Below are 24,204 nucleotides of genomic sequence, written 5' to 3' on the forward strand. Positions count from 1 at the left end.
ATTTGCAGAGCCAAGAGCAGCTCTGGCCAGCTGTCCACTTGCCCCCAGATGAGAGTGGCCAGCCTAGCGAGAGAAGGGTAACTGGGGGGGTGGTCAGGAGATGGACCAGCCGCCGGACTTGATTATCGACCCTCAGGACTCTGCAAACTGAACTGGGGAGAGTGTAGGTGGGGTGAACATGGAATTGCTGTTTCCCCAATCCCTCCCACCACTCCCAGGGTGAGGGGTGGCCACTGGAGCTGGCTGGTAGCAGGGGAGCTTCAAACCAAACACAACAAAACACTTTCTTCCCCAACCAGGGGCGAAAATAGGGAATCTGGTCTCACAAGAAGCTGTGTAGCTAGGAACACCAACAGGCCCAGAGGAGTTTGGGCAGATCGATGGATGAGGGTCCATGGCAGTGGAAGGAGAGTCAGGGATGGAGATGGAAGAGTCAAGGGTGTTGGATGTTCTGTACCGGGTCACTGGAGGGAAAATCAATGTTAGAGAGGGGAGAGTCAGGGGTGTTGGATGATCCATGCTGGGTCACTGGAGGGAGAGTCAGGGTCAGAGAGGGGTCCGTCCTCTCCTGGTACTCCTCTTATCTTTCTGGCCATTCATTCTCGGTCTCCTTTGTCCTCCCTCTCCCATCCTCTAACTGTAGGGGTTCCTCAAGGGTCAGTTCTTGGCCCTCTTCTGTTCTCCATTTACACTCACTCCCTTGGTGAACTCATTCGCTCCCACGGCTTCAACTATCATCTCTACGCGGATGACACACAAATCTACATCTCCTCCCCATCCTCTGCCCCTCCCTTCAGGCTCATATCTCCTCCAGCCTCCAGGACATCTCCACCTGGATGTCTGCCCACCACCTAAAACTCAACATGGAGCGGGGAGAGACAGGAGGAAGGGAGAACAGAGAGAAGGCTGACACAAAACACAATGAGCTCCTTATCTTCCCGGCCAAGCCCCGTCCTCTTCCTTACTTCCCTGTCACTGTGGATGGCACGACCATCCTTCCTGTCTCTCAAGCCCGCAACCTTGGTGTCATCCTTGACTCAGCTCTCTCATTCACCCCATACATAACAATAATAATAATGTTGGTATTTGTTAAGCGCTTACTATGTGCAGAGCACTGTTCTAAGCGCTGGGGGAGATACAGGGTAATCAAGTCATCCCAAGTGAGGCTCACAGTTAATCCCCATTTTACAGATGAGGGAACTGAGGCACAGAGAAGTTAAGTGACTTGCCCACAGTCACACAGCTGACAAGTGGCAGAGCTGGGAATCAAACCCATGACCTCTGACTCCGAAGCCCAGGCTCTTTCCACTGAGCCACGCTACATCCATTCCGTCACCAAGGCCTGCCAGTCTCACCTTTATAATATCACCAAGATCCCCCCTTTCCTCTCCATCCAAACCGCTATCTTACTGGTACAGGCTTTCGTAATAGCCCGACTGGATTATTGTGTCAGCCTTCTCTCTGATCTCCCTTCCTCCTGTCTCTCCCCGCTCCAGTCTATTCTTCATTCCGCTGCCCTGATCATCTTCCTGCAGAAACGCTCTGGGCATATCACTCCCCTTCTTAAAAACCTCCAGTGGTTGCGTATCAACCTCCGCACGAAACAAAATCTTCTCACTCTAGGCTTCAAGGCTCTCCATCACCTTGCCCCCTCCTACCTCTCCTCCCTTCTCTCTTTCTACTGCCCTCCCCGTATGCTCCGCTCCTCTGCCGCTCACCTCCTCACCGTCCATCGTTCTCGCCTATCCCGTCGACTCCTGGCCCACGTCCTTCCGATGTCCTGGAATGCCCTCCCTTCTCACCTCTGCCATACTAACTCCCTTCCCCTCTTCAAAGCCCTACTGGGAGCTCACCTCTTCCAAGAGGCCTTCCCAGACTGAGCTTCCCCTTTTCCCTCTGCTCCCTCTGGTGCCTCTCTGCCCCCCTCTTCAACCTCCCCTCTGCTAAGCCCCCTTTCCCCCCTTTCCCTCTGCTCTTCCCCCTCTCCCTTCCCCTCCCCTCAGCACTGTGCTCATTTGCTCATTTGTATATATCTTTATTACCTTATTTATTTTGTTAATGAGGTGAACATCCCCTTGATTCTATTTATTGCTACTGTTTTTGTCTGTCGCCCCAACTAGACTGTAAGCCCATCAATGGGCAGGGATGGTCTCTATCTGTTGTCGAATTGTACATTTCAAGCACTTAGTACAGTGCTCTACACATAGTAAGTGCTCAGTAAATACTATTGACTGAATGAATGAATGAAGAGTCTTGGGGGTTGGATGGTCTTGAGGGATCACTGGGAGAGAGTCAGAGTTGTTGGATGGTCTGTGCTGGGTCACTGAGGGAGAGGGAGGAATGGAGAGGGGAGAGTCAGGATCAGAGAGGGGAGTCAGGGGTGGGGGATGATCTACCCCTAACCATGAGGGTGGGAGTCCAGGAAGGTGACCTGCCTTCTTCCTCCAAGCAACCTTTGACCTGTCTTACCTCCCTAATTCACTTGTGAAATAAAACCCATTGTGGTAGAACCCCTTACAGTCTAGGTTAAAGAGGACACGTTTGTCCCTACTTAAAATCTTTCCAACACTTGGGTTCACAAGCTTGCCCTCACCCCAAAGGTGGTTAGCTGGGGAAAAGCTGGTGGGGTGAGGGAAGACAGCTCTTGGTAGTTCAAAATGGTGTGGGGCTCTTCTAGTCAGATTCCTCCCCCGCACAATAAATACCGTTCATTGCTTGACTGATTCAGGGGCCAAACAACACGAACACTGTAAAGCCTGATGGTTGCCACTCCCATGTGTGGAGACAATCTTTGTTGAGTGATCTCACCTCAGGCCAGTAGCCACAGGGAACGAAGGGGTGGGAAGGGGTCAGGGGAGGAGCCTGAGTATGAGGGCACACATTATAAAATTTCAGGGCCTGATGCAGAACCTCCTATTTTCATGTACTCTGTGCAAAATGCTGTGCTGGGCACTGACTGTGCAGAGCACTGTAAAGAATGCCTAGTATGTGCAGAACGCCATGCTTGGTACTAACTGGGTGTCGAGCGCTGTTCTAGGTGCCTACTATATGTAGAGCTCAGTGCTGGGTGGACCCAGATGGACCCTACATTAAAACAGTCCCCCAGGTGAGCAGAGCATGGAGGACCTGAGGTCAAGAAGCCACCGCTGGCCCCAAAGTCCAGACGAAACATCTGTAGGCCAGGCTGAAATGACTCCTGGAGAGGCAGGACGCCGAGAACCAGGGAGGAGAAGCCGAGTCCGATCCTGTGTGACTTCTCCAGGAAACTGCTCTGCCCTCTGAGGTCCCACAGCCCCCAGCAGGTCCAGCACTCGGGGGCAGTGCCAGCACCCAAGTCTGCCCTCAGTACTATGCTTCCCCCCTCTACATGACCACCCTCTGAGGCAGACCCCCTGCCTGGGCAGCACACCGGACCCCATCCTGTCCCTCCACCTGCCCCTCTGCCCATCCCCTTGCCTGCCATACATAGCATGTTTGGCCAGCGACTCCTGGGAAAATTGAGCAGATGGGAAGCCACAACCCCAGTTAGTGTCCAAGCTGCCTGGGGGCAGGCAGTCTGAGCCAGGTCTGGTGGGACTGGTGGGAGCTCTTCCCCAGTTCCATCCCCCTCACCTCCCGGAAAGGGGATATCCTGTTTCCCTGGTGCACCAGCATCCTGAGCTGAGCTTAAGACCAAGGAAATTAGAGGTGGGAAATCATTATTATTATTATCATCATCATCACAAATATAAATTATAAATGATATAATTAATTAAATAATAATAATAATGATAATAATAATGTTTAAGAACTTACTATGTGCCAGGCACTGTACTATGTCCTGGGGTGGATACAAAGATAGTCAGGTCCTACATGGGGCTCACAGTCTAAGTAGGAGGGAGAAGAAGTATTGAATTCCTATTTTGCAGAAGAAGAAACTGAGGCACAGAGAAGTTAAGTGACTTGCCCAAGGCCACACAGCAGGCACATGGTGGAACGAGGATGAGAACTTGGGACCTCAGACTCCCAGTCCCATGCTCTTTCCATTAGACCACGCTGCTTCTCACCTACCTGAAAAAAGGAGCCATGTCTGTAATCATTAATGACTTTTACTTAGTAACTGAGCCTCTCCTTATTTTCCTGGACCTTGCAAGACCTCACCAGGCCTCTCAGTCCTCTCTTGACTTCACCTCACCGTACCTTGCCGGACCTCAATGGGCCCTGATGAGCCTCACTGGGCCACGGGGGGCTACCCTGGGCCTCACTGGCCCTTGCCGGATCACGCCAGGCCACCCTGAGCCTTGTTGGAACTCGCTGGATCTTGCTGACTCTGCAGGTGAGTATCCAAAGTCTTCCTGGTATGCCTCGGGCTCAGTTAAGTGCCACTTTCCTGGGCCATGGCACAGACAGAGGTCGGGGAGGGTTTCTGCCCATTCCCCCCTCCCTTCAGACTGGAGGGTCTGAAGAGGCTGCCAAGGGAAACTCCTTTTGGTTGTTTCTCCAGACCCTCTCTTACCCCCTGCCCCCAACCCCTGCTGCTATCGTCGTTCCGGCCAAAGATGGAAACCCTCTAGCAATCTTGCATGTGCCTAGCCCTCCCTGGTCACCCCCACCCCTCCCTCACATCGTCACCTCTCCCTCCTCTCCACACCTCCTTTCCCACTTCCTTCTATTCTGTCCTGGGAGCGCCTTCTCTGCCCCCAACTCCAAACAAGAATTTGGTCACTAGTTGGCAGAGGCCTCATCATTCCCAAAATTCCCAAAGGAAGCAGGAGATGCTTTCCACTGAAGACCTGTGGTTGTTCTGCTGTGGGTGTTGGGGATCGGGGGGGACTTAACTGTTTCTAGTGTGACCAGTCAGTCTCTTAAATGCTGTATGGGTAAGGAAGTTACGCCTACCTGCCCGCCCGCCTCCTGGCACTAACAGCCAGTTCTGCCGTAACCTATGTTCCCATCGCACCAGTGCCCGGAACAAGGTCGGGGAAGGGTGGAAAACTGGGGTCGAGCAGGTGCAGGAGGAAAGGATCATGCACGTGCAAGCGTGTGGTGTCGGTGGAGGCAGACGTTGTTACTCTTCCCGGCCTGTGACCTAGCCTGACTGTCCCACATTCTACAGGACTTGGGTTTATCTCTGTGGCTGCCACTTCATAATATTTAATTCAGCAAAGCAGCCACGGATAGCCAGCAGGGCAAAGCATCCTGCTGCTGGTGGCCAGAACAGTTCTTCTCTGGAAACTGCCCATCCTGATGGGATCTTGGAACTGCACACCCCCTGGCAAGGCTGCATTAGCTGTAATCTAGACCTGGGACTGGACTGTCCAGTGGGCCCCCCGACCAGTCGCAGCCGGCGATGACATCATGACCGTGCTACCAGCTAGAGCGGCCGCAGACCCATAGGGGAGTTGTGGGCGGCCTCGGTTTCCAGCCTTCCAGATCTTTTGCTGGGCCAGGAGTCGGGGAGGAGGAGCAGGAGTAGGGAGAAGCCCCACTGTGACTTAGTGGTCTTTCCAGGCTTCTCTTCCCCGCTCCCTTTCCACACTTGGCCCTGTGGTTTGCTTTTCTGAAAGTGATGGTGGCCTCTTCCCCCCTGCCCAGTCACAGACCCCCTGCCATGGGCGGTACCCTCATGTACGGGCGTAGGCCAGAGACACTTCTGCCCGTGGTGGGGAGGAGATCCAGGCCTTCTGTCCTCACCCCCACTTGGGGAGTGGCTGGGGAGGGGCCAGTGACAGGGGGGACTCTCTTAAAACCCGAGAGGCCCTGCAGGTGGGACTGAATCGGGAGACCTGAAGATCTGTGAGCCTGGAGGCAGACGCCAGGCAGCCTGTCTGGTTATCTGACCAGGGCAGTGGCAGGCACTCTGGGAAGCGGAGGACTCCTGAACCCTGAACCCTGGCTCAGACCCCACTTCCAGAAGCAGGAACAGCCAGCTCCAGCAGGAACTGATCAGAAGACAGATTTCAGATAGGGAGTTTGCAAGGGCAGAAAAAGGTAAACCCTTCCAGGGCCCCTACCTCCGCTCGGCCTTCGTAGTACGTCAGCAGGGATGCTGTGAGCACAAAAAGCCTCTCCTTGTAGTTCAGAGGGGACGTCTTCTTCTTCTGTTGAGATCTTTTAATGAGAATTTCCTCCAGGATGACATTCCCATTCATTTCAGCCTCCTGCTCACCCCTTCTCTGGCCATCAACCGTCCAAATTGCTGAAACAGCCCAAAGACCAAGGGTTATGACTGAGCTTTCCTGCTTCCAGCACTTTTGTTCTCTCTCTCTCTCCTCATGAAGCACCACAGAGAGCTCCCCCCAACCCTCCCAGGGTACCCTCATCCTCTCTCCATCCCCCTGGAGTCTCCCCATCTCTTTCCATCCCCTCCTGGAGTCCAAAACCTCCCTCCTCCTCCCCTGGAGTCAACCCCACTTCTTGTTCACCATGATGCACCCTCTCCTCAGCCTTCTCCTGCCAACTCCAGCCTACTCTCTAAATCCCCACCTTCCACCTGCACCTCAGGTCTCCTCCCTTTTCTCTTTGGTTCACTAAAATCACTTAATCCCATTCCCCCTCCCTGCCTCCCTCCCTCCCTCACTGCCACCTTCAATTTCTCATTCTCTGAAGGCTCCCTCTCCACTGTCTTCAAATGGGCTTGAGCCTCCCTTCTCTAAGGAATTCTGTCTGGACTCCACAGGCCATTCCAACCATTGCCCCACCTTGCCGCTCCCAATTCTGTCCACCTGCTGCCCCCATTTCTTCCCCACCAATCCTCTGGTGAACCTCTATAGTCAAGTGTTGACCCCTGCACTCCAAGGAGGAGGTGATCTCTAAGGACACCAATAACTCTGTGTGTGTGTGTGTGTGTGTGTGTGTGGTTGTGTGTGTGTCCTGTGAGATGCTTCCCGGAGTCCTCTCCAGCTGGAGGTCAAGCTGATGGGACACTTTGGGGAGGGTTTGTTCACCCAGGCAAGCCCCAGTCTCCAAACAACTCCAGGGCTCCCCTTACACAGGGGAGGGGGCACATCCTAGGGAATCTCCTGCAGACCCCTCTTTGAAGAAAGGCTGCTGCTGCCCCTCCACCAGCACTGGGCCAGAGAGAGCATAATGGACCCCTCTAGCAGCATGAGTCAAGAGGGGGTGTGGCATCCTTCCCTCTCCCAGGGAGCCCCTGGGGCCACGGCTGCAGGTACAGAGAGATCATGAGTCTCCCTCATTTCCCCTCCCCAGGACCGTGTTCCCCTGGAACTTGACCTGCTCCCTTCCACTGTCCTCCACTCCCCTTCATTCCTCTCCCCACCCCACCCCACCAGACGACCCCCAGGTCAGTGGGCCAACAAGAGTTTGCTCTAACAAGGAGATTGAAGAGTGTTCAATCAGTCTATCAGTGAATCAGTGGTATTTATTGAGCGCTTACTGTGTGCAGAGCACTGTACTAAGCACTTGGGATAGTACAATACAATCGAATTGCAGACACATTCCTTAAGAAAAGATTCCAAAGGAAACCAAAGGCAAATCCCTAATTTGACCAGAATCACTTGACTCTAGCAATTCCCAACCCCTTCCTGGCTAATGGGATTCCACTCTTACTTTCCTCAGGGGCCCCTGCCCCATCTACCCTGTCTCCATTTGCTACATTACACCCTGTGGATTCTCCACCGACAACTTCTGTAACCTGTCTGTCCCACTGTCTGCTTACCTGCCTGCCTCCCTGCCTGCCTATCCACCTGCCTATCCAACTGCCTCTCAACCTGTCCAGCTGCTAAACTGCCCACCCACCACCCACCTCTCTGCCTGCCTGCCCGTCCACCTGCCTGTCCACACGCCCATCCACTTGTCCGCCAGCCTGACCGCCCACCCACCACCCACCTCCCTACCTGTCTGACTGCCTCCCTGCCTCCCCTTCTCCCTACCTTTTTTTCCTTTCTTTTTATGCCTCCATTTTATGACCCGCCACCCCTTCCCTCAGGGTTCAGGACACGTAGGCCAGGCAAACTAATCAGACAAACCCACCTTGCTAAAGATCCTGAGAAAAGTTTGGAGGCAGGAAGCCCTCGCACCTCTCTGTGCCCCACAGAGGCCCCTTACAGTTTAATCTCCCCCAAGTTCCCACCCATCTGCACTCTCCCTAGCTCGGAGAGTATGTTAACCTAAAATCAACCAACTCTTCCCTATTTTCACTGCATTTAAATGTACTGGCCCACTGTGTTACCTTACTCCTGGGGGGTTTGGAACGTGGGACTTGCCTGGGCAAGGGAGCCCACACAAAATGAGCTGTCCAGGCCCCTGCAGACTAGCCTCTAGAAGTTAATCTTATCTTCCTCCCTTCCTCTTTCTCTAGTACATCAGTATGATTAACTCCAACAAACTCTCCGTCTCTGTGACATTTCAGACTTTCTGTCTCCACTGCTCCCACCGCCCCCCCTCCTTCCCACCCCGCCCCAATCTCTTGATGCCAGTGGGCCACACCTTCTTAGAGTCAAGAGGGCTGGCCTCCCATCCTGACTGACACTGGGGACCACTCCCTCCACCTTGAAACACTGCTGGACCGTGGTACCAACCTGGTCTCCCGCTAACAGCTCCTTCTCAGTTTCACTCACTGGCTCCTCTTCTGCCTCTCATCCTCTTACTTTGAGGGTTCCCCCAGTCTCTGTTTTGGGTCCCCTCCTTCTCTCTCTGAACTCACCGTCTTGAGGAGCCCACCTGCTTCGGGTAGACTGAGGACTCCCAAATGCCCCCTGTACCCTAACCTCTCATCTGACCTACTCCCTCATCTTTTCTTGCCCCCGGACATCTCCGTGGCACCTCAAGTTCAATTTGTATAAGAATAATAATATCAAAATAAAGCTAATATCATTAAGTACTCAATACATGCCCTTTCTACTAGGCAAAACTGCCTCAAACTGGCTTTCTCATCCTTGCCCCTACCCCAAATCCTTCTCCTCCTCCTCCCCCTCCCTTTCCTCTCAGGCAATAACACTGCCATCCTCCCTGTCCCAGACGCCAACCATCCCCACCCCGCACTCTTGGCGATAGCTCAATTCTCACGTTCAATCTTCTGCCAAATCTGGCTGGTTCTACCCAATCCACCCCTTCATTCATTCATTCATTCATTCATTCATTCATTCATTCATTCATATTTATTGAGAGCTTACTGTGTGCAGAGCACTGTACTAAGTGCTTGGAGAGTACAATTCTTCTCAACCCTGCGCGTATCATGGCTGGGCTATGGCATCAGCCTCCTCGCAAGTGTTCCTACGTCCAGCCTCTTCCCTCTCTGCAGCTCAAGTCATCTTCTTGAAATGTCACTTGGCTCGCTTCTCCTCAAAACCCTCTACTGGCTTCCCATGTCTCTCCACATCAAGCAAAAATGCTTTACAATCGGCCTCAAGCTCTCCCCTGACTCACCTCACCTCACACATTTGCTCATCTGCTCTCTTCACCTGCTCCTTCCCAGCTGCTTCCCAGCTCCTCCTCCTCAGCTCACTTTCTTTCTAACTGAACCTGCCTTTGGACTCTCCATCTGACTCAGCCTCTGGCTCTCACTCTTCCCCCAGCCTACAGCTCCTCTCTCCACTCCTCACAATCTGACAGACCACAGCCCTCCCCATATTCAAAACCCTCCTGAAACACATGTGTCTACATTTATATTTTTGATTACTTTGTAGATACTTTTATGTCTGCCTCTCCTGTTAGACTGTCAGCTCCTTGAGGGCAGGGAATGTGTGTATCATTTCTGTATTTTATACTTTCCAAAGGGTGTTTTCCAGGGATCAACTCCCTTGAAGGCATTGCACCCAAGGAGTGCTTGATAAATATCAAGTCTGCTACTCCTCCTCTTCCTCCTTCTCCGCCTCCTCCTCTCTCCCACTCCATAGAAGCCATACAGGGGAGGGAGGCCCTTTCGCTGGGCGTGAGCGGAGACGTTTTCAGGCTGATGTGGAGGGCTATCCCTTCACCCCGCTGCTGGGGATACCTAGAACCTCTGCTCCACCTACTACCCTGCCTGGTGCCCCTTGGTACTCTGGCCCCATTGGCCTGTTGGCCAGGACTCACTGGTTTCCAGAACTGCTGGTGGGAGCCATTTCCCACTGCCCTCCTGGAAGAGAGGACTTGCCTGCACCACGGTGAGAGGGCGCAGGGACACAGGAGCTGCTGACCAGGCCACCAGGCCATCCTTTCTGGTCAGTCTTTTCCAGCCAGGCCCTCTGTCCCACTAGGCCTCCCTGGCAACCAAACCCAGTCCTACCCTGCGTTAGGAGGAAGAAGCAGCTCCATCCTGAGCCCTAACCTGGGCCTCAACTGAGGCTCTCTGCCCTGTGTCCCCCCCGCCCAGTCCCTCCACCCTAAGCTCCCTGCATTGCACCCTCACTGTGTGTCCATATCTCCTTGCTTGTGCCCCCTGATCTCCAATGAAAAGTTGGCTCCCACCTACACAATGAAATAGAAGGCAAAAGCTCAGGCTCCACCCCCAGGCTGGCCTTTAGAGGCCAGAACAGAACCACCGGAATGAACAGTCACTTTACCTGGAAATCAATACCACAGCCCACAGGAAGCCTCGGGCCTCAGCCAAGCCCTGACTCGACCAACGCTCAGAACATATCCACCTCATTCTCAGTCCATGCCCAGGCCATGCCCAGACATGCTCAGCCCCTATTCAGTCACATCCAGTACGCGTCCAGCCATGTCCAGCCCACGCCTAACCACACCTAGCCTCTGCCCAGCCCACTCCCATTCCTAGTCCATGCCCAACCCCCACCCCCTCATGTCCAGTCCGTGCCCCACCATGCCTAGCCCACGCCCAGCCCACGCCCAGATGTCCCAGCCCACACCCAGTCACATCCAGCCCACCCTTAGCCACACCCATCCATATCTAGCCCACACCCACTCATATCCATCCCACCTCAGCCACACCTATCCAGGTGCAGCCCACACCTTGGGATTATGGCCTGGTGTGATTTCAGAGACCAGAGGTAGGGCCAGAGGCTGACTCAACAGCAGCTGCAGGTAGCTGGACTCGTCCTGCTCCCAGGACAGCAAAGCGCAGGGGGAATGGCCAGAACTGGAGCAGCCCCCTGCAACCATACCCACTCGCCCATCCTCTCCCACCTCCCAGAGCAGGGGGAATGTGAACCTGGGGTCCATCTTGAGACAAATTCCCCAGTGTGCTACAGAGGGGGTCGAGGAGAAGCGGCCGCATAACTGATGGCCTGGGCCTGGGGGTTGTGTGGGGGTCCTATGGGAGTTGTCCAGGGGTCCCGTGCCCACTGCCAGTCTCAGAGGAAAGCTGTTCCAGAGCTGGCCCAGATCCTCAGGATGGGACTTTCAGTGTTCTGCACACAGTAAGCACTCAATTAATACGACTGAATTGAATGATTGAATGAATGGACATGGGTAGTCACCTGCCTGCCTTCCTTCCTGCCTTCCCTCCCTCCCTCTCTCCCTTCCCTTCCTCCCTAACCCTCCTTCCCTGTGGGCCCTGTGCTGTCCCTCTGTAGTAGAAGAGACTGGGGTCAGGGCCACGATTGAGGTCAGAGCTGAAGTCAGGGCTGGGGCCAGGGGCAGAGTCTGGGCCAGAATCAGAGCTGGGGTAAGGGCCAGGATAAGGACTGGCACCATCAAGTCCTGCAGAAATGAGCACTTCCCTCCAGCTGGCAGATGGAGTAAGGGCTGGGTGGGCAGGGAATTACCAAAGTCAACCTCCCCAGACTGGCCCTGGGCCAGAGCTCAGATCCCTCACAGAGCAGCCCGGCCCGGCCCGGGGCCAGGACCTGGATTCCCATGCCGACGAGAATGTGGAAGCTCAGCCCCCACGTGAATGTGATGGCACATTAGTCACTGGGAAAAAATGGACCAGGCAGGAAGGGAAAAAATGCCCTGGGCTGGGCACAGGGCTTGGCATAGGATTGGGCATGGGGTTCAGCACAGGGCTAGGCACAGGACTCAGCAGAGAGTTCAGCAGAGCCAAAAGTGCCAGGAGAAACCTCCCACCTAGAGTTACAGCATAAGGACAAAACCCCAGTGCCTGGATCCCCTGCCCCAATCTCTGTGAACCATGAACCCCAATTGCTCTGCTGCTGCTGTCCCTTCACCCGAGGGTCACCCTGTCCTGCTGCTGTTCCGTCACCTGAAGGTCACCTTGCTCTGCTGCTCTCCCTTCACTCCAGGGTCACTCTGTTCTACTGCAGGTCTGAACGGCACATGGGAAACAGACAACTAAGAAATCACCGGTACAGTCCCAAATCTGAGGCCCCATCCCTCTCCACGGCTGGCTCCTGCCCAGATCCAGCCCAACCTGACCCCTGACCCCTGACTCCAGGGATGGCCCAGCAGGGTGGAGGTCAGGGATCAGAGGACCCAAGGTACAGGGCCTCCTGGCCACCCCCACCACCCTGCCACCCCCACCCCCCTGCCACCCCCAGGTGTAAGGATCAGCCATTTCTGGGTCACCCCTGCACTCTAACCATCCCTGTCATCAATAGGCTCCAGGGGTCAGGAGCCCTAGTCCTGGCCCAACCCAGTCTGGTTGGGACTGATCCAGGCCCACCTCTCCAGAGGACTGGTTGGGGTTTTCCTGGAAAGGGTGGGGGCAGGGACCTCAGTGGGGGGAGGAGCAGCAAGGGCACAGGAAGGAGGTCACATTTCCTTAATAGAGCTCAGAACAGAATGTGATTTAGAGGCACGAACAATGTGCTATGATATGGCCCCACCACTTCATGGAAACAGCCTTCGCTAGGGTAACTAACAACCTTCTTCTCGCCAGATCTGAGGCTCCTGCTTTATCCTAATCTTCCTAGACCACTCAGCTGACCTCTCAGTTTCCTTTGACACTGTAAACCATCAGTCAATCAATCGATGGTATTTATTGAGTGCTTACTACATACAGAGCACTGTACTAAGTGCTTGGGAGAACACAGTTCAACAGAATTAGCAGAATAATTCTACTTACAGTCTAGAAGGGGATACCATCCCCTTCTCCTTGAAACTTTATCCAAGCTCAGCTTCACTGACACAGTCCTCTCTTCATTCTTCTATCTCTCTGACGGATCCGCGGCTTCTTTTTCTGCCTCCTCCTTTGCCCCCCACCCTCTGACAATGCCCCCAAGACTCAGTTCTGGGTCTCCTTCTATTCTCCATCTAAACCCATGCCCTCGGAGAATTCACATCTAGGGAGCCAATTACCAACTCTGTAAGAATGATTCCCAAATCGACATCTCCAGCCCTGGCCTCGCTCCTTCTCTGCAGTCTCACATTTCCTCCTACCTTCAGGACATGTCTACCTGGATGTCCCACCTACACCTCAAACTGAACATATCTCAAACTGAACTCCTTATCTTCCCACCCAAACCCTGTCCTCCCCTTGTCTTTCCCATCACCTCAGATAATATCACTATCCTCCCTATCTCATAAGCCTGTAACCTTGGTGTTGTCCTCAATTAATCTCTTATTCATTCATTCAATCATATTTATTGAGTGCTTACTGTGTGCAGAGCACTGTACTAGGCATTTGGAAAGTACAATTTGGCAACAAAGAGAGACAATCCCTGCCCACAAGGGACTCACAGTCTAGAAGGGGGAAGAGGGGCATCAAAACAAGTGAACAGGCATCATCAGCATCAATATAAATAACATATTCAAGGGGGATTATCACCAAATCCTGTTGGTTCAACTTTCACAGTGTTGCTAAAATTCACCCTTTCCTCTCCATCCAAACTGCTACCATGCTGATCCAAGTACTTATCCTATCCTGCTTTGACAATAATAATAATCATTGAGGTATTTAAGTGCTTACTGTGTGCACCAGACACTGTACTAAGCGCTGGGGTGGATACAAGCAAATCGGGTTGACACAGTCCCTGTCCCACATGGGGCTCACAGTCTCAATCCCCATTTTACAGATGAGGTAACTGAGGCACAGAGAAATTCAATGACTTGCCCAAGCTTACACAGCAGACCAGCAGTGGAGCTGGGATTAGAACCCAGGTCTTTCTGACTCCCGGGCCCATGCTCTTTCCATAGTACCATGCTGCTTCGGCCTCCTTGCTGAGTAACCAAGGCACAGAGAGTAAGCTAGCGCGATAGGAGTGAAGTACGCAGTATGGGCTATAGTAGATCAGTGAAGTGAGGTAAGATGTGACCTTAATAATGCTTTGAAGGTGGGGAAAGTGATGGTCTCTCACCACTCCAGTCCATACTTCACTCTGTTCCCCAAATCATTTTTCTAAAAACACACTCAGTCCATGTTTCCGCACTCCTCAAGAACCTCCAGTGGTAGCCCATCCACTAGTGCAACAGTCAGAAACTACTTATCATTGGCTTTAAAGCCCTAAATCAGCTTGCCCCATTCTACCTCACCTCACTCTTCTACTTCAGCCCAGCCTGGACACTTGGCTTCTCTAGTGCTACCTTACTCACTGGACCTTGAACTTCTCTATCTCACTGCCAACCCCTTTCCCACATCTTCCCCCTACCCTGAAACTCCTTCCCCATCCATAACCAGACCATCACTCTCCCCACCTTCAAAGCATTAATAAGGTCACCTCTCTTCCTCCTCCATTATTAAGGTCACATCCTACTTCACCTCACTGATGTACTACAGCCCAGCCAGAGAAGCAGCGTGGCTTAATGGAAAGAGCCTGGGCTTGGGAGTCAGAGGTCATGAGTTTGAATCCCAGGTCTGCCACTTGTCAGCTGTGTGACTGAGGGCAAGTCACTTCACTTCTCTGTGCCTCAGTTACCTCATCTGTAAAATGGGGATTAACTGTGAGCCTCACGTGGGACGACCTGATGACCCTGTATCTCCCCCAGCGCTTAGAACAGTACTCTGCACATAGTAAGCGCTTAACAAATACCAACATTATTATACTTGGCTCCTCTAGCATTATTTTACTCACTGTGCCCCAAACTTGTCTATCTCACCATCAACCCCTTTCCCAAATCCTCCCCCTACTCTGGACCTTGTTCTCCATCCATATTCACTAGACCATCACTTTACCTACTTTCAAAGCATTATTAAGGTCACTTCTCTTCCAAAAAGCCTTCCCCACCTAAACTCTCTTTTCTCTGGCTCGCTGTCCTTCTGTGTCGTCTATACACTTGGATCTATGACCTTTGGGCACTTGATATCCACCCCACCCTCAGCTCCATAGTACTATGTACAAATCTTTAAATTATATAAATTATTTATAGTAATGTCTATCTCCCCCTCTAGACTGTAAGCTCATTGAGGGCAGGGAACCTGTCTGCTAACTCTGCTGTATTGTACTCTCTCAAACGTTCAGTGTGGTGCTCTGCACATAGTAAGCACTCAAAAATAGCATTGATTGATGGATTAATTGATTGCTAAGCACTGGGATGGGTATAGGATAATCAGACCAGATACAGTCCCTGTTTCTCACAGGGGTCAAGGCCAAAGAAAGTGGGAGAGCAGCTATCATCCCCATTTCATAGAGGAGGAGGCTGGGGTCCAGAGAGGTTAAGTATAATTTGCCTAAGGTCATATCCATTGGTCAGGTTGTGGTCAGGCAGATGGGGGGTGTTGGCAGGAGTGGGCACAGGGTACTGGGGTAGAGGGCTGGGGAGAGAGGTGCTGAGCCTGAGGCGAGAGTCCAGGGGCAGACAGAGCACACCCCAAACTGGGAAGGAGGGAGGGTGGGAGGGAAGGAGGGAGGGAGGGAAGGAGGGAAGAAGGCAAGCTAGCTGCATCCAAGACACCCAACCCAGACATGTCACCAAACCCGTTTCTGGGCACAGTTGAGCCTCTGCCCAAACTCCAAATGTGTAGAACCAGTTCTGACCCTCCATCTACCACCTGGCCAGCCATCTGGCCCACCACCCAGCCCGCCTCCCAGCCAGCCATCTGCCCAGCCAACCGGCCAACCGCCGGGCTGTCCCCCTCTCAGAGGAGGGTCCGTGCTTCCCCAGGGCATCCCATTAGATGAGTCAGGAGGGTGTCAGGCCCAAGAGTCAGCACACTACAGCCTATTGCCTGCCTGACGCTCTACCGACATACGCCCCTCTCCTGCTGTCTGGCTGTCCCCATCCTTCCCTCTGCTCAGTCCTCTAGACTGTAAACTCAGTGTGGGCAGGGAACGTGTGGGTTATATTGTTATACTGTACTCCCCCAAGCATTTAGTCCAGTGCTCTGCACACAGTAAGAGCTCAATAAATACCATAGATTGACTGACTCCTGCCCTCTGCCCACCAACTGTATCACGTTCCCGGGGAGCATTTCTCCCATGACTTGGATCTGTGACATCAATCAAATGCTTGCCAAAATGTTACCCTGACCATGTCCCTTGGGCCAGGAGGCCAATCTCGAACTGGTCACTGACCATGGGGACAATTCCACCCAGTTTCCCAGGACAGGAAATCCCAAACGACCGAGAGCCAAATTGGTCCCACATCTCTTCCTCATGGGCTGGCTGCCTATTGCCTGGAGAGCACTCAGCCACACTCCCAGAAGCTCTCAGGGCCACTGCATATGGGCAGTCTCACACACAGAAGTGGGCCCAAAGTACTGTCTAGTGTGGCCTCAGATGTTTTGGGCCTCAGTTAACTGAGTCATTGACCTGCGGAGTCCTCCACAGAGCTCCCTATTCCACAGGCAAACACTTGGTTCAGTTTTCTCAGGTTGACTTTGAGCTGACTTTGGGCTGACTCACCATTGAATCATTTAGTGGCCTTTTGTGGAAGAGCTGGAAAGTGAATGCTGTTTAATCATTAAATAACTGCTGTGAAGCAAGCCCCTGATCTTGGCCAGAATGGCAGAAGTCATACGGTTTACGGAACGCAGTGGACTATGCATAAGCAAGCGACCATTGATTGGGACCAGTTTTCCCTTCCTGCTCCATCCAGGCCAGCAAGAAGAACCGGGCGGCTGAGAGGAGGCCGAGAGGAAGTGGTGACGAGTCGCCTCGGAGACCAGGCCTAATCTCCTTTTATCGGCTTCGGGGGCCCAAGCCCCAGAGAGGACTGAGTGCGATACAGCTCTCCCACAAGTTGGGGGAAAGCAAGGTTAGTAAGGTCAAATCAGGCAAATCTCAGGCAAGGCTAGAACACTTCAGGGCCACCACTTGGCCCCTTAGTGAAACAAGAAAATGTGTCCATGCAATTGGGAATTTTCCCCTTCAAATCTGTAATTTATGGTAGTGTCAGCACTTGCTCACTCCCACCCCATCTGTCAAAACTACCGGCCTTAGTCCCCTCCTTCACACTGCCCCCAGGCTTGGAACACCATTCCTTCCTTGTTGCATCAGACGGAACACAGTTCTCTCCACATTAAAACCCCTCCTAAATTTCTACCTTCTTCAGTAAGCCTTTCCAGATTGATTTCCCAGCACCCTGAGCCTTATCATCTCTTCATCTAATTGCAGCTCTTATGAATTATTTATACCCTCGTTGGTGCTCATGCGTATATGTCCAATCAAGTTTTTTGACCACTCTGGTTGTAAATATTTTGACATCTGTAGAGAGAAAACCAAGAATGAGGGCAGGGAACACGTCACTTTGTTCTTCTGTATTTCCCCAGAACCTAATGTGGCGTCACTCTCCAAGTGGGGGCTCATTATATACTGTTCCGCCTCCTCTTGCTCCTACCGACTGCTCCTGCGTGTTAGGTCTCCCAGTCTCTTCATAGTAATAATTGTGGTGTTTCTTAAGTGCTTCCTATGTGCCAGGTACTGTGCTAGACGCCAGGGTAGATACAAACAAATCAGGTTGGACAACAGTCCTTGTACCATGTGGGACTCACAGTTTCAATCCCCATTTTCCAGATGAGGTATTTGAGTCACAGAGAAGTGACGTGACTTGCCCAACGTCACACTGCAGAGAAGTGGGGAAGCCAGGATTAGAACGCATGACCTTCTGGCTCCCAGGCCCATGCTCTTTTCACAGCACCATGTCACCTGCCAGGACTCCCTAGTCCCTCAAATCTGCCAATCCCTCTCAGCCACCTGCCAGGTGTCCACCAACTTCTCCCTCCCTCCGCCTGCCTAGTCGCCCCTTCCCCAGAAGTCTTCTGGTGCCATTGCCTGGGGACAATCCACTATAATTAGTGATTACCCCTTCCTGGGGCTGGAATACACTGGACTGCAGTTTCCAAGAGACATGGAATATAGGGACCTCCAGGCAAGGTGCTAAGGGGCTGCAGCCTCCCTCATATCACCACCCGGAGGAGAAGGAGGAGGAGGAGGAGGAAGAGGAGAAGGAGGTAGGGAGGGGGAGGGGGCAACCCAGGGCCCCCCTGAGAAACAGTTCATTGGTAACTCACCCCGAGCCCAAATTGCCCCATGGTTCCTCAGTGCAGAAACAGTGCTGATAGGGCAGGCTTAGTTGGAGAAAATGACTGTCCTCTTTCCCAGCTTCCTAGGATCTGGAGGTGACCAGCGGGGATGTGGCCATTCTCTGGGAAGGGTTTACTGCCCTTCCCAACTGCTCAGTCCCCTGTCCCGGACAACGTCTCTCTAAGGGTGCCATACTCGGAGCTGTGTTGGCAAAATGGCCCATCAGAAGCTGCAATCTGGTTCTCAGCCCATGTGATTAACCCTGCCCACCTGGCCCCCTGCCCCTCTCCACGATCCTCCTGGCCAGCCTGCCCTCACTCCCTGCCACAATCCTCCCTTCTGGCCTGGATCCCCTCCTCTCCCCCCAGCTCCTGGCGATTCTCCCGGCTGGCCTGGCCCTCTGCCCCGTCTTGACCGAGCATATCCTGGGAGAGGTCTTGGCCGGCCCTCCCAGTACTGGTCCCACTTTCCCTACCTGTCCACCCTGTTCTGCCGCACCCCACCTCCTCACCTATTTCTAGAGAGCAAAATTATCTCCTTCCCTGCCCATCTCACCCTGCCCTCCCTCTCTCCCTTCCTCCTTCCCTCTTTTCCTTCCTCTGAGCTCCAATCCCTCAGATCTTCCCCTGGAATCCCAGCTTCTGCTCTGGGAGGCTGCTCTCTCCCTCTCCACTGGGGAGGCTGGTAGACTTGACTATCAAGTGGTCATATGACATAATCCCATCATATAGTAAATTCCCCAAAGGCAGGGATCTTGTCCTCTAATTCTACTCTTTTAAGGGCTTAGTACAGTGCCTGGCACATAGTAAGTGCTTAACAAATACCATAATAATAATAACAATAATAATTGGTTCAGGTCCCTGCATACAGAAGGCACTCACTAAATACTACTGTTGGATTGACTGATGGAATATTGTCATGTGCTTCAGGATCAGCAAAGTAATAATAATAATTATTACGATATTTGTTAAGCACTTACTATGTGCCTGGTACTAAGTCCTGGGGTAGATACAAAATAATCAGGGTGGACACAGTCCCTGTCCTACATGGGGCTCAGGGTCTAAGTAGGAGGGAGTAATATTATAATCCCCATTTTACAGAGGAGAAAGCTGAGGCACAGAGAAGGTCATTCAGCAGGCAAATAGAGTCACAGATTAGAACCCAGGTCTTCCGACTCCCAGGCTCGTGATCTTTCCACTAGGCCATGCTGCTTTCTATTAATCCCTGCTTCTTCCTAGTAACTAGTAATAAATGGTATTTATTGAGCACTTTCTGATGCAGAGCACTGTACTAAGCGCTTGGGAGAGTATAGTGCAATAAGGTTGGTAGATGCGATCCCTGCCTTGCTCTCCAGGAGCTGATAGTCTCAAGGGGGAGAAAAACACTGGTCAGTGTCAGGGAATCCTTCCTCCTGGGGTCCTGAGTGTATCTCCCTCTCCCAGCCTGGCAGCTCGGGGTGGGGTTGGAGGTGAGGAGGCCTAGTGAGGGCCCAATCCCTCTTTGCCAGCACTGCTCCCCACCCACACCCCTCCATTTCCCAGCAGGAGGGGTAGATATCTTGCTGTCCCTCTTGGCAGTTAGGGACCCAGGGCACCCGGTCTCCTGAGGCAAAACCAGTGCCTGTGTTTCCATGATGCTTGAGCTCGGCCCCAGTCACCATCAGCCTAATTCTTGCCCAGTTTCTAACAGGAACCGGAATGCCAAGTAGATAAGACACCTGGATCCCACTGCCTCATTTTTCCAAGCCTATGGACCCGAGTGAGCATCGACAGGATTCAGAGGCAGGCAGGAAGCTGCTTAACTGAATACCAATGCACTATCCTCCTGAGTAATTCAATCAATTGTATTTATTGAGCACTTACTGTGTGCAGAACAATGTCCTCGCTCGCTCGCTCAATGGCATTTATTGAGCATTTACTGTATTTAGAACACTGTACTCTCCCAAGTGCTTAGTACAGTGCTCTGCATCAGAAAGTGCTCAATAAATACCACTCTTCAAAAATCTTCAGTAGTTGTCTTTCCATATATTGTGCCAACCTACTCTCTGTACCTCGATCTTATCTATCTTTCCACTGACCCCTTGCCCAACTCCTCCATCTAGCCTGAAACTTCTTCCTTCCTCATATCTGCCAGACCACTACTCTCCCCATCTTCAAAGCCATCTTAAAATCGCATTTCCTCCAAAAAGCTTTCCCCGAATAAGACTTCCTTTCCCTTACTGACACCCTTCCCTCTGTGTCAGTTATGCACTAGGATCTGAACCCTTTAAGCGCTTGATTTTCACCCCACTCTCAGTCCCACAGTAATTATTATTATTATTTTATTTTCTAAATGCTTACTATGTTCCAGACGCCCCCTCAAGACCAAAGCTGGAGATTTTCTAGTACTCTACCAGTGTCAGCTACAGGAGGGAGAGTCAAGCAGAGGCATACCCATTCCATTCCTAGCTTGGGCAGTGGCTAGCCAGTGGAAGGCCATCTGCTACAAGGCAAAACTCACCTGTCCTGGGCAGCAGCGGCATGGGAGAGAGGAGAGGATGGAGACTCAAGTTTACTTTGTGGAAGGAGGCAATAGAAAACCATTTCCATATTTTTGCCAAGAGAACTCTATGGATACACTACCAGAAGGATTGCAGATGGAGTTGGGGTGTTTTGGGAGAGATGTGTCCTTGGAGTCTCTAAGGGTGGGAGACGACTCGACAGCATAAAACAAGACAAGATGTTCCAGACACTGTACTGAGGTAGATCCAACCTAATCAGGTTGGACACAGTCCATGTTCCTACATGGGGCTCACAGTCTTAATCTCCATTTTACAGATGAAGTAATGGAGGCAGAGAGGTTAGGTGACTTGGTCAGGTCACACAGCAGATTTGTGGGGGGAACTGGGATTATGCCAAATCCTTTTTTTCCCAAATGCCATCATTTCCAATTCATAGAGACTCTATGGATGTATTTTCTCCAGAATATCCTGATCTACTGAGAAGCAGCGTGGTTTGGAAGTCAGAGGTCGTGGGTTCTAATCCCGGCTCTGCCGCTTGTCAGCTGTGTAACCTTGGGCAAGTCACTTAACTTCTCTGTGCCTCAGTTACCTCATCTATAAAATGGGGATTAAGACTGTGAGTCCCAAGGGGGACAACCTGATTACCTTGTATCTACCCCAGTCCTTAGAACGGTGTTTGGCACACAGTAAGTGCTTAACAAATATCATCATTATTTATTATTATTTATTACTACCATAACCCATAACCTTACTAATGGTTCTTCCATTATGGTTGTTATGCTTTCAATCCATCTAGCTGCTGGTCTGCCTCTTCCACATTTTCCTTGGAATTTTCCTAGCATTAGTGTCTTCTCCAGAGAATTCGTCCTCCTGATGACGTGACCAAAATATGCTAATCCAAGTCAAATCATTTGGCCTTTTAAAGACCACACTGGCTTAATTTGCTCCAGAACCCATTTGTTTGTTTCTTGGGCAGTCCATGGTGTTCACAGAAGCCTTCTCCAGTACCACATTTCAGAGGAGTCGATGCTCTTTCTATTCTGATTTTTCACTGTCCAGCTTTCAGATCCATACAATGTCACTGGAAACTCCACAGAATTGACAATTTGTATTTTTGTGTCAATTGTTACATGAACACATTTCATGATTTTTTCCAGGCTTTTTATAGCAAATCTCCTAACATTAATCTTAGGTGTATTTCTTGACTACTAGTTCCTTTGTTACTGATTATCCATCCCAGGAGAGAAATATTGTCAACTATTTCTCCATGCACTGTAAATGTGTTAAAATTTTCAGTTGTCATGATCTCTGTTTTCTTGACATTCAAATACAGGCCTATCTTTTTGCTCTGTTCCTTGACTTTAAATAATAAGCCCTTCAAACTTTCTTTACTTTCTGCTATTAAAGGCAGTATCATCAGCATAACAAAGGTGGTTTAACATACTTTCCTTCAATCTTTACTCCCTATTCATCTTCATCCAATCAATCCAGCTTCTCTCATTATCTAGTCCATGTCCTGATATTCTACTATTTCCCCTATCTGTAGTCTATTTTATTGTCTATCTTCCCCGGCAGACTGCAAGCTCCTTATGGACACGGATCATGTCTACCAACTCTATTGCACTGTACTCTTCCAAGTGCTCAGGACAGTGCTCTGCACATGCTAAACACTCAATAAAAACCATTAGATTGTTGACTGATGGACACCTCTCTCAGAAAAGGTATAAAATAGCTTCTCCTAGAGAAGACCCAGGCAATTCTCTGTCTGTCTGTCTGTCTCTCCCCCCTCCCCCAACAGATAAATCTTGATAATAGCCACCTAAGAAGCCAGGAAAGGTGGGAATGCCATGGGAATGCTAGACAAAAGACAAGGGTGAGGGATCAGTGGCGAGCAAGGTAGAGTGAGAAGGTTGGCAATAGAAGAGCAAAGTTTGCGGGCTGGATTGTAATAGGAGAATAGCCAGGTGAGGAAGGAGGGGACAAGGAGATTGACTACTTTAAAGACAACAGGTAGGAGATTTTGTTTGATGTGGAGGTGGATGGGTAAACACTGGAATTTCCTGAGTGGGGAAACATGTCCTGAACGTTTTTGTAGAAAAATGATCCGGGCAGCAGAGTGAAGTATGGAGTACGGAGTAGGGGCTTATTACAATGACCGATTGATCCTTCCTCCTAGACTTCAGCCCTAGTACTGTTTGTCATGTCCTCCTTTGCTCTGATCACCTGACCTCCCGTCTAGCAGTCTCTCCCCTTGCCCTCAACCAGTCAATCAATCCTACTTATTGAGCACTGCACTAAGCACTTTGGGGAGTAAAGAGTAACAGAATTGGTAGGAACAAACCTGCTCTCAAGGAGTTTACAATCTAGTGGGGAGACAGACATAAAAATGAATTACAGGAAGGGAAAGGAAGAGAGTATACGGATATAGATATAGAAATAAGTGCTGTAGGGATGGGGGAGAGATGAAACTCAAAGTGCTTAGGGAGGTAATAATAACAGTAACATTTATGGCATTTGTTAAGTGTTTATTATGTGCAAAGAACTATACTAAGTACTGGAATAGATACAGATAGGAGATAGTCAGGTCAGACACAGTCCCTCAGGACCCTCATAGGGCCCTCAGTCTAAGCAAGAGGGAGAACAGGAATTTTATTCCCATTTTACCGATGAGGAAACTGATGCAGAGAGAAATTAAGGGACTTGCCAAGGGTTACACAGCAGGCAGGTGGTGGAGTCAGGATGAGAACTCTGGAGCTTAATGAAACATCTGGCATTTTCAGCCTCACCTCCCTTCACGCTTTCCACTCCCCTCACCATGGTCAGGCAAACTGCCTTCCCTCTCTACCCTCCAGGGCCAACACCAGCTCCCCTCCGCACCATCGAGGTGACCTCAACCCATTCTGCTGCCAATTGCCCCAGCGGGAATGAGAAGCAGTGTGGCTCAGTGGAAAGAGCCCGGGCTTGTCTTGGGAGTCAGAGGTCATGGGTTTGAATCCTAACTCTGCCACTTGTCAGCTGTGTGACTGTGGGCAAGTCACTTAACTTCTCTGTGCCTCAGTTACCTCATCTGTAAAATGGGGATTAACTGTGAGCCTCACGTGGGACAACCTGATTACCCTGAATCTACCCCAGTGCTTAGCACAGTGCTCTGCACAAAGTAAGCGCTTAACAAATACCAACATTATTATTATTATTATTATTATCTGCAGCATGAACCTCAGGAAAATTAGGGCCTGCGTCGACATTGCGGTGGACTCTGAATCACAAGGAGAAATTCTGCTCCTCTAACCACTGCTCTCTCCTGACTTTTGCTTTCATTCTATGTACTGCATGTTTGCCCTGTCTTTTATACTGTTTTAATGTTTCATTACTCCTAATGTGTCTGTCTCCAGCTCTCCCCAACCTTCTATAGTCAAAGACTGTGAGCCCCTCGAGGGACGGAGCCCATGTCTAATTCCC

At 51.3% G+C, this 24,204-nt stretch overlaps 1 protein-coding gene across 2 annotated transcripts in view; it reads right to left on the reverse strand.

Annotated features, from left to right (window-relative positions):
- Positions 1-24,204, reverse strand: part of TEC (tec protein tyrosine kinase) — a 56,109-nt gene that overhangs the window by 20,606 nt on the left and 11,299 nt on the right. For both annotated transcript variants that reach the window (XM_039913747.1, XM_029077093.2), the window contains exon 2: positions 5,994-6,178. In XM_039913747.1, the coding sequence (XP_039769681.1) occupies positions 5,994-6,131 (138 nt within the window). In that variant the 5' untranslated portion in view covers positions 6,132-6,178. The remainder of the gene's footprint in view (positions 1-5,993; positions 6,179-24,204) is intronic.

The sequence above is a fragment of the Ornithorhynchus anatinus genome, chromosome 12 (assembly GCF_004115215.2).
Source record: "Ornithorhynchus anatinus isolate Pmale09 chromosome 12, mOrnAna1.pri.v4, whole genome shotgun sequence".
Taxonomy (NCBI): Eukaryota; Metazoa; Chordata; class Mammalia; order Monotremata; family Ornithorhynchidae; genus Ornithorhynchus; species Ornithorhynchus anatinus.